Raw genomic sequence first — 14578 nt, forward strand, 5'->3', positions numbered from 1 at the left:
GAAGGACTTGAAATTTATATGGATGATTTTACCCCCTACGAAAGTGAATTTGAGCAGGGCTTTTGAAATCTAGAAAAAGTACATGAATGATGCATTGCTACCAGATTATGCTTAAGTAAAGTAAAGTGTCACATGATGATGATCGAAGGTGTGGTTCTGGGACACTACATCTCTGCGGCTAGAATATAGGTAGATCCATATAAAATAGAGGTAGTTCTTGCACTACCCACACCCCACACACAAACTGAGGTACGTGGTTTCATTGGATATGCAGGGTAATACCACAGATTTATAGAAAAAATTAAAAGGATTGTTGCACCTTTATATGTCTTAACAAGCAATGTTGAATTTAACTCATCTCACAAATGTGATATTTCCTTTGCAGATCTAAAGAAATTAATTTCAACTGCACGAGTATTACAAGGACCAAATTGGGATTTACCTTTCCATATCTCTATAGACACATCAAACATTGCTATAGGCATTGTACTTGGACAAGAAGAGGAGAGGAAGCCTTATGCTATTTATTATATTAGCAAAAATCTTACCCCCGTTGAGTTAAATTATACAGTAACAAAAAAAGAATTTTTAGCTGTTATACATGTTATCAATAAATTTAGACATTATATAACAGGCTATCCAATTTTCCTATATACTAACCACTCTGCTATTAGGTACTTGGGCAACAAACCAATCACTAATGGGCAAGTAACTCGATGGTTGTTGCTATTGCAGGATTTCAATATTATCATAAAAGTTAGAATAGGAAAAGAAAATTGTGCTACAGATTTCTTGTCCCGGGTGCCAAAGACGAATGATCCATTATCAGTAGATGATTAGTTTCCAGATGAGCAACTATTCGCTATAATGATTAAAGAACATTGGTATGTAGACGTAGCGAATTATGTAGCAATCGGGAAGTTACCAGGACATTTTTCACCCAAGGAAAGGAAGTTGCCTATGGTTGGGTACCTATTTTTTGCCTCGCATAATCAACCACCATTTCAAACGATGACACCATCAACATGTGCAAAAAGAGGTCCATAGCCTTATTAAGATACCCCTTATGTGCATATCCAACAAGTATTGGCCCCATTAAGGCATTTAAAGAAAATGTTTCACGATGTTCCCATCCTCTACATACCCTAATATCGTAACATTCCAATATACTACATTTGGTTTAGGAATTTTGTCAAACACTTGAATTTTGTCAAACACTTGTTTTGCATTCTCTATGCAACCACATTTAGCATACATATTTACAATGGCATTACATTATAGTCCACTAGAAATTATGTCATGGTGGACTCCTTTGCGAAGTTCCACATCTACCAAATTAGCACAAGCAAATAAAACACTTGTGAATGTGAAATGGTAAGGTTGGGTACCTATTTTTTGCCTCACATAATCAACCACCATTTCAAACGATGACACCACGTTTGGTTTAGACATTTACTTAGGTAGCTAGGGTGCCCTATCTCCCATCTCCATATAGAGTACTCTGGTCACATCTTATTTCATCTATGATACTGGTTCCTATGCTACTTCCTTACGTCATTTCCTTTGCAAAATTTAGTGCAATTGCTAGTTTATTTAATTATGAGTTTTTGGTGCATGAATCCTTTAACTAATATGGTTCCTCTAGATAGACTGGGTTTATTTAACAAATGCATCTATATAACATATTTGTGTGTTTCTATAATTTTATATGCTCTTATATTCAATTTTTTTTTTATTAGTATATACTCAAATGTGTATATTTTTACATTCTTGTGTCATTGTATATATGTTATTATTCTCTTATGTAAATACAAAATTTCAATAAAAATGGTAAGATACGTCTCTTAATACTATAGTAGAGAGAGTTATATTTGAAGTTTAATGTAATATTATAGATTCAAACATTTTATATATTCTAGCAAACCTAAAAAATGATGGAATTCAACTAACAATAATTGTCATTTAAGTCAAAGTGCTCAAATAATGCATATATTAACTAAGGATTTGATATACATAAATGGCATTGAAATATTATATAAATAAAATTATAACTTAAAAAGTGTATGTATATAAAATAATTTTAACTATCCCTACTTTAATGCTAAAAATATAAATCTAATTGTATTTCCTTCAATATAATTTTTCATCATTTTTCTTTTAAATCTAGCAATGATTTTTTGGGATTACAAGTTTAAGCTATGTACTTATACAATATTGAAAAATACAATTTAAACAATGAAAAATTACACATTATATATATATATATATATATATAGAGAGAGAGAGAGAGAGAGAGAGAGAGAGAGAGAGAGATTTTGTTTCAATCTAGCGAGCCAAAAAAAATTAAAAAAATAAAAGCTTGTATTTTAGTTTTCGAACAACATGTATAATTTTTATACTTATTCAAAATACTTGAAAACACTTCGATAAATTGTTTGAATATCTATACAAACTAATTTCTTTTGAGATTATATATATATATACACACACCATAGTAAAATATTTCAATATCAAAAAAAGGTAATTGAAATTAAAAAAATTCAATTAATTTATAATAAAAATAATAAGAACTAAATGTATAACTCATTCAATTCTTATTATAAAATTAATCTATCCCTTTTAAAAAATATTACTTATGAAAAAAAAAATCAATGTCAAACATAGATAAAATATTTTAAATGTTAGATAAAATACTTCACTATCATATAATTTTGTATCAAAAAATATATATCTATGAACATTAATATCATATTAAAAGAATAACATATTAAATAAAACAATATATATAACAAGTCTGGAAACCTTAACTATTGATCCCATGTCGTAGTTTCCATCCAAACTCTTTTCTATAACTGCCTCTATGTTGTTAGCTTTTTCATCCATCTTCACATGGCGTTTCACCTATACATGACGTCAACCATATATTTAATTTTGGTGACAATTGAAAATGGCAAAGCATGTTGTTCGTTTAAATGATTTATCATAATCAATTATCTTACCCATTGAATGAGGTCAACCTCCTCTTCACTTAGGAGGAGGTTAAACTCCATCGAAACCTCCATCCACGATGAAGTAAAGATAAGATATGCAGAAAAAACCCGGTGAGGGTCAAACCCTAGTGTCTGATATACATGAGTCAACGATCATAAAGCAAAGAAATTTTAACCCCCATAAAGAGGGGGAGCCAATAAGTTAAGCTGATCAACCCCATTGGTTCAGAAAAACAAAATTCACCTAAGGAAGGTGTAAAAACTATGAACCTAAGGGTAAAATAGAAGAAAAGAGCCGAATACTAAAAGCGAGACTAGAAACTGACAACTTCGTAAGCTTAGATAATTTTCTTGTAACCGCCCGAGATTGTTTGAACTATATAGAGAGAGAGCGGTCCAGTGTTACCATGGATTTAGGAAGCATTAAGAGGGAACAAATATTTAGAGATATAAATAATTTTCGAATTTTCCATTGTGATTGAGGTTTTCACCTCATTGTATTTCATCCCTCTTTATTATTACTATATATATAATTAAGATGAATATATACTAGTATATGTGTGTCTGTATATGACCATGCACCATGTGCCACCTCCATGTTAAGCACTAAGAGAATTACACATGACTTTTATATAAACACGATTAAAATGTTTTGATCATAAAATATATATTTATATCACTTAAAAAAAGATAGTGAAATGTTTTATTTATATTTTTTATTTTTAAATTAATATTTTTAAATTCCATGTGTCAACTCCATATTGTGACAACAAAATGATACATAGCAACATAACATCAAAACGTTTTAAATATATATATAAAAAAAAAGAAATTTACTTCTTGTTGCTTTATAGCAATTGAAAACACACACACATATATAATTGTGTTACTTATTGATATTTCTCCTAAATTTCACATATCTACTCCATGTTGAAAAATGAAATACTAGTTTTGAAATGTCATGTGTCAATTCCATATGGAGAGAAAAATGATACAGAAAACACAACATCAAAATGTTTTAATGAATAATTTTTTTTACTTCTCGTTGCTTTATAAAATTTGAAAACACACACTTACAAACATATATATAGTTGTGTTAGTTATTAATATTTCTCCTAAATATCATATGTCTACTCCATGTTGAAAAATGAAATACTAGTTTTGAAATGTCATGTGCCAATTCCATATAGAGAGAAAAATGATACAGAACAACACAACATCAAAATGTTTTAAATATATAATTTTTTTACTTCAATTTGCTTTATAGCAATTGAAAACACAGACACACACATATATTTGTGTATGTTAGTTATTAATATTTCTCCTAAATATCACATGTCTACTCCATGTTGAAAAATAAAATACTAGTGCATCTTTTTCATATTCCACTTTAAATAGTACTAGTTAACTTAAAATGTTTTTTTTTTTTTAAATAATTTTCAATTAATGATTAGCATTGAATTTTTTTTATTAATTACATAAAAAAAATTGTAAGCTAACACAATATTTTCATATGGTTACATTGGTCATATAAAGAGCACTTGGGACCAACATCCCCACTGACATGACAATCACCAACCACGTTGCCGCAACTAGGCTAATTACACAACATATTGAATGATATAGGGAAAAATTGTTTTTATATATATTTTAATTATTGAATTATAAGAAAGTGGCATTCCATCTAATAAATTATTATTATTATTATAATAAATTCATATAGGAAGTTACTTCGTGCAATATATGTTACCATATATATTGTAAAATTGACTATATTGGAATTATAACATTGAAAATAAGATGATTGGAGATTGGAAGGCTTAATATAGGGTTAAAGCAATGGTAAGTCCACACAAATTTGGATTTGGGGAAAAGAATCTCCTCTTTAAGAGTCTTACGAGTCCTACTATTTAAAATGGGCATGACGTAGGTTTGCTTTTGTAGAATATCTAGATATTCATGCAGAAATATTGAATAGGTCTAGTTTATAACCTACAAACTGAAGATTAAAGGAAATACTCACAACCATATCATCTTGATTGAAGCAAGCTCTTCCCCCATTGAAAGCACGATTATGATTCAGTATCTTATTTATATGAAGAAATTATACAACATGAATACCAACAGGTTTCCTAAAATTTCTTGTATCTCTAGTGAAAAGCCCTCACCTTTGGCTCAAGAAAGGGTGGCATACAGATTCCCATCCTTGTCTCAGTGGACCATTGGAGAAATATTATCACATCAAATAAGGAGAAATTATGTGGAAATAAAGAGAGAGGGAAAAAGGAAGCTATGATATTAAAGGAAGCTATGATATTATAATTAGGTGATCAACTCCAATGTAGAAAACAAAAAGTATGGCTCTATATTGATTAGTGTTAAGAAGAAAATGAAAATTGCTAAGATTATAACTAATTCTTATGAGCTTCATGGCGAAGCTATTCGTTGATGAATTTTTAAAATGCCATGGAAGAAAAGAGTTTGTAACTTATGAGATCCTATAAAGGTTGAAGATGAAAAGTAATTTCTCTTATATTGTCCATCATCTTATACTCACATTTGATCTAATTTTCAAAATATCTATCACACTGTGAACCTTATTTATTTTTAACTCAATGAAACTATGATGATATAGAAACACTTTTCTCACATTTTTTTTCAATATAGAAATAAAATATTAAAGAGTTCCTATTAATCTCTTATATTTTTAAGGTTCAATAGACCATATATGTCTTATGGGACATTGATCTTATCATCATAATAGTAATAATAATAGTATATGTCAGTTGGAAGTATTTGGAGTGGTTGAGAAAAAAGGTGTGATCCTCACTACCTTTATTATATTAGGATTTTAAGAACATTATTTTATTTTGTTTTGGGTTATTTTGTTGGAACTAACAACCTCAATACGAAATGGTGTCTTTAAAAACTACTTGTGGATTAAGATAGAATTAATATTAATATTAATATAATAATTGTCTCCTCATGGGACAACCGAGTGGTTGGAACAATGGCATGTTATCCCCTCCAACTAGTTTCAAATTCCACAAGGAAAGTTACCAATTAAACATGGTAAAAGGTGGTATAATGATAACCACTTGACTTAATCCAAGAAATATTGATTCACCATAATAATAATAATAAAACTTTTAAAAAACAACATCACATATAAATAATATCTAATAATATTATTTCAATATATCTTATATTTATCCTAATAACTTTAATTTTAATTATAATATTAAAATTGAAATGAGAATAAAGAAAAAAACATAAAAAAATAAAATAAAAAATAAAATGATTTTAGAAACAATGTTTCAGAAAATGTAAATTAATTGCATCCATAAGCACATTTTATAGTCAAGATTGAGAGAAAAATGTGATTTTTTCCCTACTCAAAATGGAGTTATACATATATCCTTTAAAATAAACACAAAATGGTATCTAAATAAATAGAACAATGTTAATTATAATGAATATAAAAATTAAAAAAATAATGAGTTAGCTACATTTTTACCACATATATATATATTCACAATTAAATATATAACGCATACTCTGATATTGTCAACCTAATTTATGATATAACAATTTATTGTTCTTAAACATATATTCACAATTAAATATATAACACATACTCTAATATTGTCAACCTAATTTATGATATAACAATTTATTGTTCTTAAACAAATCATTTTTAGTATGAATTATTATAATTATAAATAATAAGTGTTTAGAAAAAGATGAGAATTGTAAATCATATTGTTGATAATCCTAAAATAAAAAGGAACACATAAAATTAATATTGAATTTATTGAAATATTAAATAACATCTTCATAGCAAATAAGTATATTATTTAGGATTTGAATAACTTATGTATTTCCTTAAATGTTGTTTTAATATTGAAAATGAATTTAACTCTATAAAATAAAGGTCATTTAAGAATAAACAACATAAAATTAATTAGATGAAAATGAATTTAAGCCTATAAAATAAAGGTCATTTAAGAATAAATAACATAAAATTAATTAGATAAAATGGTACGTGTTATCAAAAAAATAAGTTATTTTATTAAGTAAAGTTCCTTATATTTTTAACATAAAGTGTATTTATCTTTTTGCATATAATTACACTTTATTTAAAAAAATATCAACAATATGAAGATGAAAATGCTAATAATTTAAAATTTATTAATGAGTAACCCAAATATAATCTAACGAATGAATGAATTAGTCACATTTTTTATCACATTTATTCATGTTCATATACATAACACACTCTTATATTGTCAGACTAATTTATGATATTTTTTTATTATTTCTAAATAAATAATTTTATTATGATTTTTTATAAGTATATAATTAATAAATTTAAAAAGCTAAGATCTATTTTAACTATTTTAATTGATAGTGAAAGGATGATAATTATAAATCATAAGGTAGATAATCCTAAATGCATAGTAATAAAATGATTTTATTGAAATATTCAAATAACATCTTCATATCAATTAAAAGATAGTATTTACAATTTCAATAATTTTTATATTTCCTTAATTTCACCATAATACTGAAAATGAAATTAATTCTAATAAATAAAGATATTTAATTCCAAATCACATAGAATATTTAAATGACAAGGTAAATACTATATAAAAAGTAATTTCCTTTATTAGTTAATATTTCTTCACTTTTAACCTCGAATGTAATCATACTTTTGTGTATAAATGTAAATGAAAATGAAAATACTAATATTTTGAAATTCATTCACAAGGAATTAGAAGTTAATTGCATGACTGAGCTCACATTGTTTACCACATATATTCAAAACTATACACATAATGCACATTTCGATATTGTCATTTTTGTTGATGTTATTAAATAGATCCTTTTTATATAAATTCTTATAGATATTATAATTATTTAAATTATTTTCACCATTTTAATAGTTTATTGCAGGATGATAATTGTAAAGCATCCTGTATATAATCCTTAAATGATACTCTTTATATGTGCATCTATTTGTAAAAATTTCTTTGCAATTCTTTATATAAAGTTATACATATTACACTTTTATATTGATATATAATTGGTTTAATTATGAATTTTTATGCATGAATCTCTTTAGCTAACATGGTTCCTTTGGGTGGACTGAGCTTATTAAACAAATGTATTTTAATTAAATATATAGAAAGAGTTGTGGTTTTGTTTCCATATAATTATAATATATGTTTTTGAGTTCATGATTTTGTGTATAATAAAATATATAGATTCTGACATTCTTATGTAATTGTATATACATTATTATGTTTTTATATAAATACATAATTTAAATAAAAAATGAAGATATGTTTAGTAGAGAAGCCCTAAAATGGTTTAAAATTTGTATTAAGAGCTATATTTCAAGTTTAATATAATACCATAGATTATATATATGTGTGTCTCTTATATTTTTATTTATCTATTTTAGTGCTTTGAATTAAGTGTCATTTAAGTTAAAACAATAAAAAAATGCATAAATTAACTCAAAATTATATATACATAGCACTCAAATATTATATAATAAACATATAACATAAAAAGCGTATGTATATAAGCTAATTTAAATTATGCCTACTTTAATGCTAGAAATATAAATGTATTGTTTTATTTTTTTTATATTAATTTGTCAATCATCCCTTAAATATAATAAAGGTGTTTTAAGTTATGTGTTCTATATGGTATTTAAAATTAAAAAATTATATTTATATTTATATATGTGTATTTTTTAACTTATAGAAGGAATAATCTTTTTCAAGGGAATACCTAGAGATTTTTAAAGTTATGTACTTTATAGAGTATTTGTAATGCCCCGGATAAAAATGTAAATATTTGATTTACTATGGTAAACTGAACCTGTTATTATTATCTGTTTAAAAATTTAAGTATAATTTGTTTTCATTATGAGATGTAAGAAGTGGTATGTATGCAACAGAGAAAACAAGAGAGAGCGCGCAGAGGAGCAGAGGGCGAAACTAGGGTTTCTGATGTTCTGATCCCGTTGCAGGGCTGGAAGTGGTCATCTCTCGTTTCGCAGCACTGTTACGAAAAGGTCAAGAGCTGACCGACCGGATGGGGGCAGAGGGGTCCAGTCGGACCCCTACTTTCAAACAAATAATCATGCAGAAGCAGAGGCAAAATAAGAAGGAAGGGGTCAGGATTTCTGGGCTTGACAATAACAAGCAGAACGACAGGAGGAATAAGGAGAAAATACAAGGGGAAACCGACAAGCCAGACATCACAACGGAAGGCAAAGGCAAAGGGGATGAAAGCTTGACAGGAACTAAAGACAAAATCGCCTCAATAATTAAATCAACAGAGAACGAGGAGCGACAAATAGAAGAAAACAGGGAGCAAACAGATAATAGGCAAGGAAAGTCGGAGAAGGAGGGGGAGACAAGCACAAGCCCCAATAGATACTCTTCATCAAATGGGGTCTGCAAACCAAAAAAGACTGATAACCTCAGGGTAGTAATAACTGACCCAGAGATTCAGGCATACAGAGAGCACATGGCAGAACATGCTGTCATTTGCAAATTTATGGGCATTTGGCCATCTGAAAGAACTCTTTGTCAATGGATTAGACAACAATGGAAACTGAGGGGGGATGTTAAACTTCATTTGGCAGCCAAAGGATTCTTCATCGTTGTATTCTCCAACCTAGAAGACAAGGATAGAATTTTTTAGGGTGGCCCATACTTTTTGGCTTCAGCTGGTCTGTACATGCGACCATGGAAACCAAACTTCGTCCGAGAGAAAGAATCTTTTACTCAAGTCCCAGTCTGGATTCGATTGTTCTCCCTCCCAATAGATTATTGGGGTCTGAATGCCTTGAAACAAATTGGAGACCAGTTGGGAACATTTATCAAGGCCTCGGAAGCAACATTACAAAAGAGATACACATCTTACGCCAGAATATGTGTTGAAATGGACGTCTCCGGGGCACTGCATGAGGGGCTCTGGCTTGAATACAGGGACGAGGACTATTTTCAAGCCATAGACTATGAGCAGATTCCCTTCTGTTGCTGCAAATGTCATGAACATGGGCATTTGATGAGAGATTTCCCTATGATTAGGAAGGAAGCAGAGACCGAAACAGCACAAGCCAACAAAGACAAAGAAACCTTCATAAAACCTAAGTCTAGACAGAGAGCTAACAGAAGGAAGAATAATAAAGGTAATACAGACAGAAACAACCACAGCAACTCTTTTGAGATCTTAGATCTTGAAACAGATTCGGAGGACAAGCACAAAACCTTAACATCAGATGCAGGGCATGATGAAAAGGAAGAACCAACCAGGGAAGGAACAGATGAAGGCGACCTCAACAACGAAGTCCAAATGCAGCAGAGAACAGAAGAGATGGAAGAGGAAACCGACATGCTAACCAGTGATGGAGGAAGCGAGGATCAAGAGTTGGAAGAGGCGCTAGCCAGGGAGGGGATGAATCTACCAGTAATTGCTGAGAACTGGAAAGCTCGAGGAATAGAAAATGCACCGGAAGAAGAAATCAAGAAGGTAAACGACCTGTTCATAGCAAGGCAAAAAGCAGAATTAGAAAAGCAAAACAGGAAGCTAGGTATAGTAAAAGGCAATAGCCTCCACTCGAAAAGTCTGCTTTGGAAATCATCTAGCTCAAAGCAGAAGAAAAGAAGAGGCCGTAGAACTAGTGGTGAAGTTCTGCAGGAGCTAGGCATGATAATGATAAACTCAGGGAAGATGAAGGCGCTTAGCGCTTTCCCGTCCTACCAATAAAATTTAGTTAAACATGAAGATCATCTCGTGGAATGCAAGAGGGCTTAACAGCCATGCAAAACACAGAATCTTAAAGCGGAAAATCCAGAAATATAGACCGGAAATTATATTCTTACAAGAAACTAAATGTAGCAACTCTAGCATGAACAGTTTATGTAAGAAGCTTGGGAGAAATTTAGAAGTTTTAGAGATTGAAAGCCAGGGATGAGAAGGAGGCCTTGCAACACTATGGGATACAAGGGAAATCCAGATTATCTCAGCTGAGGCGAACAAACACTTCATAGCGGTGGAAATTCAACCCACAGGTAACTCTAAGTCTTACCTATGCATCAATATTTATGGTCCTCAGAAATTAGAAGATAAAATAAATTTTTTGAATTCAATAACCAGACTTATTGAACGATATCCAAGATCTAAGTGTATTTTGGGGGTGATTTCAACATGATAACCACCCTTCTGGAAAAAAAAGGGGGTCTAAGGAAACTTAACAGGGACGCGGAAGCCTTCACAAGTTTCATTGAGACTGTCAGATTGGTAGACATATACCCCAAGAGTGGCAAGTTTACCTGGAATAACAGAAGGGGGGGAGAGAGGTTGATAGCTTCTCGATTGGATAGATTTCTGATCTCAGAAAGCATAATAATGGATGGTATCACAGCAGAATCAGATATCCTTCCAAGTGGTGGGTCGGATCATTGGCCAATCTCGCTTATTGTTGAAGTTCAGGGTACTCCAAGGAATAAACCATTTAGATTTGAAAAATTTTGGTTAGACCACCCTAACTTCCTCAAGATGGTTGAGAAATGGTGGTCTGAACCTTTGGAGGCAAAAGGTTCCAAAATGTTTAATCTACAAAAGAGGCTGAAAGCAACTAAAGAAAGGATAAAAGAGTGGAATAGAACGGTTTTTAGAAACAACATCCAGGAGAAAGCCATTATAGAGAGCAAATTGGAACAGATTCACAGAGATGGGGCAGCAGGCATCCACAGTGACGAAGCTGTTGAGCAGGAAAAAGTTCTTTCACAACAGTGGCACAGCAGATGTATGCAAGAAGAGATACTTTGGAAACAGAAATCTAGAATCCAGCGGCTAAAAGAGGGGGAGAAGAATACTAAATTTTTTCACAGGTCGGCTCTAGACCATAGAAGTGCTAACAAGATTCTTGAGTTAAAAAACAATGCAGGGGAGATACTAAAGAATCACAATGACATATCTGCTCTGCTCTCGGATCACTTCAGCTCATTTGCACAGGAACCACATATAAATAGAGAGGAGGCCATCAACGGACTTACAGCAGCCATTCCTAAATCCATCACCTCAGATCAGAATTGGGCCCTTAGCAGGGAAATCTCTCTAGAAGAGGTGGAGGAGGCAATTAGGAATATGCCTAACGATAAAGCACCAGGTCCAGATGGATTTACCATCAACTTCTAGAAGGCTTGTTGGAACACTGTTAAGCAGGAGGTCTGGGAGGTAGTTGAGGATTCCAGACGCTCAGGAACTATTCTAAAATCCATCAACTCCACCTTTTTAGCGCTCATTCCTAAGGTTGAAGAAGAAATGACACCTGATAAATTCAGACCTATTGCCCTATGTAATGTTATATATAAAATTATTTCAAAAGTCATAGCCAATAGATTAAAGTCGATTCTTCCTGGTATCATATCGGAAGAGCAATCAGGCTACGTTGAGGGTAGACAAATTTTAGATAACATCTTGTTAGTGCAGGAGATGATCCACTCACTTCATTCAAGAAAAGAAGCAGGAATGCTAATGCAGTTATATTTATCAAAAGCTTATGACAAAGTAAGTTGGAGATACCTTGAAGCTGTATTGGATGCATTCGGCTTCTGCAGGGAATGGATCAAGTGGATACTTGCTCTCATCAAATCTCCAAGATATTCAATCCTTGTCAATGGCGCTCCCTCAGCCCCTTTCACTCCTTCGTGGGGAATAAGACAGGGTGATCCTCTATCGCCTTTCCTATTCGTGATCCTAATGGAAGGACTAAGCAGAATCATAGCCAAGAAGAAAGCAGAAGGATCCATAAAAGGTCTGCAACCGATAAGATCGATACCAGCCACAACACATCAACAGTTTGTGGACGATACCATGTTACACGGTATACCCACAGTGAAGGAGGCTTTGGCTTATAGGGGTATCCTTGATCTCTTCAGCAGAGCCTCTGGTATGGAGATTAATTTCTCTAAGTCTACAATCTTTTTCTTCAACGCTCATCCGACAATTCAAGCTCACCTGTCCCAGCTTCTTGGATTCAGGATTGGTTCCCTGCCTTCGAAATATCTAGGTGCTCCCCTGACTCTGAAACCTTGGCAGAAAGCTCACTGGGAGAAGGTTCTAGCCAACATGGAGAAAAAATGCAAGCATTAGACGCAAAGAGCTTTAATCTTCACGGGTAGACTTATCTTAACCAAGGTTGTTCTACAGGAAATTCCGCAATATTTACTTTCTATGCTTCCAGCTCCCAAGGGCATTCTGCAACAAATGAGAACTATTCAGAGATCCTTTTTATGGAATGGGAATGGAGATAAGAAGAAATGGGCATTGGTGGCGTGGAATAAGCTTTGCCAACCAAAATCTATGGGGGGGCTGAACTTAGTGGATCCTTCAGTGGTCAACAAAACCTGTGGAGCTAAGATATGGTGGAAATGGATTAAAGAACCCAATTTACCTTGGGCGAGGCATTGGAAGGAGAAGTACACTCCAGATTGTGATACTCAGGACCTCATAAGACTACAGGAAGTCCCGGAAGGTTCGTCAATATGGAACCATGCCAGGAATAATAGGAGCTTAGTACAGGAGCATATCTTTTGGGAGATTCGCAATGGAAGGCTTGCCCTGTTCTGGGAAGATGCTTGGCAGCAATTCCCTAAACTAGACACCCCAGAGCTATCTTCCCTCAAGCGAATAAGTGAAAACGAGGGTAGATACAGAGTTAATCAATATTGGATTCAAAGCAGTAGGGATCCGATCTGGAGGGAGTGGATTAATTTAAATCTTGTTAGCATAGAGGAGAATAACGAAAGCATTCAGCAATTCAATGAGAGAATCCTCAAAAGAAAGATTCGAAAAACTGAAGAAGATGATAAGCTGAGATGGGGATTAAAAGGCAATGGAAATTTTTCATTAAAAGAAGCTAGGGATATAATAGAAAAGGAAGAACAGGTAGAATCCGTGCCCTGGGGCAACAAAGTTTGGGACAGCCTATTCTGGCCGAAAATCAGAACCTTCCTATGGCTTCTAATGAGAAACAAAACTCTAACCTGGGACAACTTATGCAAGAAAGGATTCAGGGGACCCTCAAGATGCCCTATGTGCCTCGTCGAAGAGGAAACTATAAACCACCTGTTTAATGCATGTGAATGGGCAAATCAATTATGGAGCTGGATGGAAGGAATTCTCAGAAGTTCTGACCGAGATAGAGAATCCATTCACAGAACCATTCTAAATTGGAAAAAAAACTTCTCCAACATACTAAGAGTCAACAGCATATGGAAGTCTATTCCAGGCTTCTTACTGTGGTCAATTTGGAAGGAATGTAACCGTAGAATATTTCAATATGAATACAGGAAAATAGAATTCTCTAAAGATAATATATTAACTAACATTCAACAGTTAATTCAGAAAAAATGCAGAGAGGAACATAACGAGAAACCTTCAGCTCAGGACTTACGCATCCTGAAGTGCTTTCGACTGGAAGCTACCAGCAGCATCACAGCATCGAGACACAGAACGCAACCATCCTCACAGATCGACAAATGGCAGTGTCCGCCGGA

The 14578-nt window shown here is 32.4% G+C and overlaps 1 protein-coding gene across 1 annotated transcript; it reads left to right on the top strand.

The window, feature by feature from the left end:
* Positions 1-11573: 11573 nt before the first annotated feature.
* LOC149187880 (uncharacterized) lies at positions 11574-12215 on the top strand. Its single transcript, XM_089409811.1, has one exon. The coding sequence runs from the start codon at positions 11574-11576 to the stop codon at positions 12213-12215; it is 642 nt and encodes a 213-aa protein (XP_089265937.1).
* Positions 12216-14578: the final 2363 nt, after the last annotated feature.

The sequence above is a fragment of the Pinus tabuliformis genome, chromosome 3_1 (assembly GCF_031772625.1).
Source record: "Pinus tabuliformis cultivar Carrire ecotype Pingquan chromosome 3_1, CPIR1, whole genome shotgun sequence".
Classification (NCBI taxonomy): domain Eukaryota; kingdom Viridiplantae; phylum Streptophyta; class Pinopsida; order Pinales; family Pinaceae; genus Pinus; species Pinus tabuliformis.

What these genes read in the sequence shown, in the direction of transcription:
- LOC149187880 (XM_089409811.1), top strand. Translation starts at nt 11,574, where the DNA reads ATGGTTGAGAAATGGTGGTCTGAACCTTTGGAGGCAAAAGGTTCCAAA.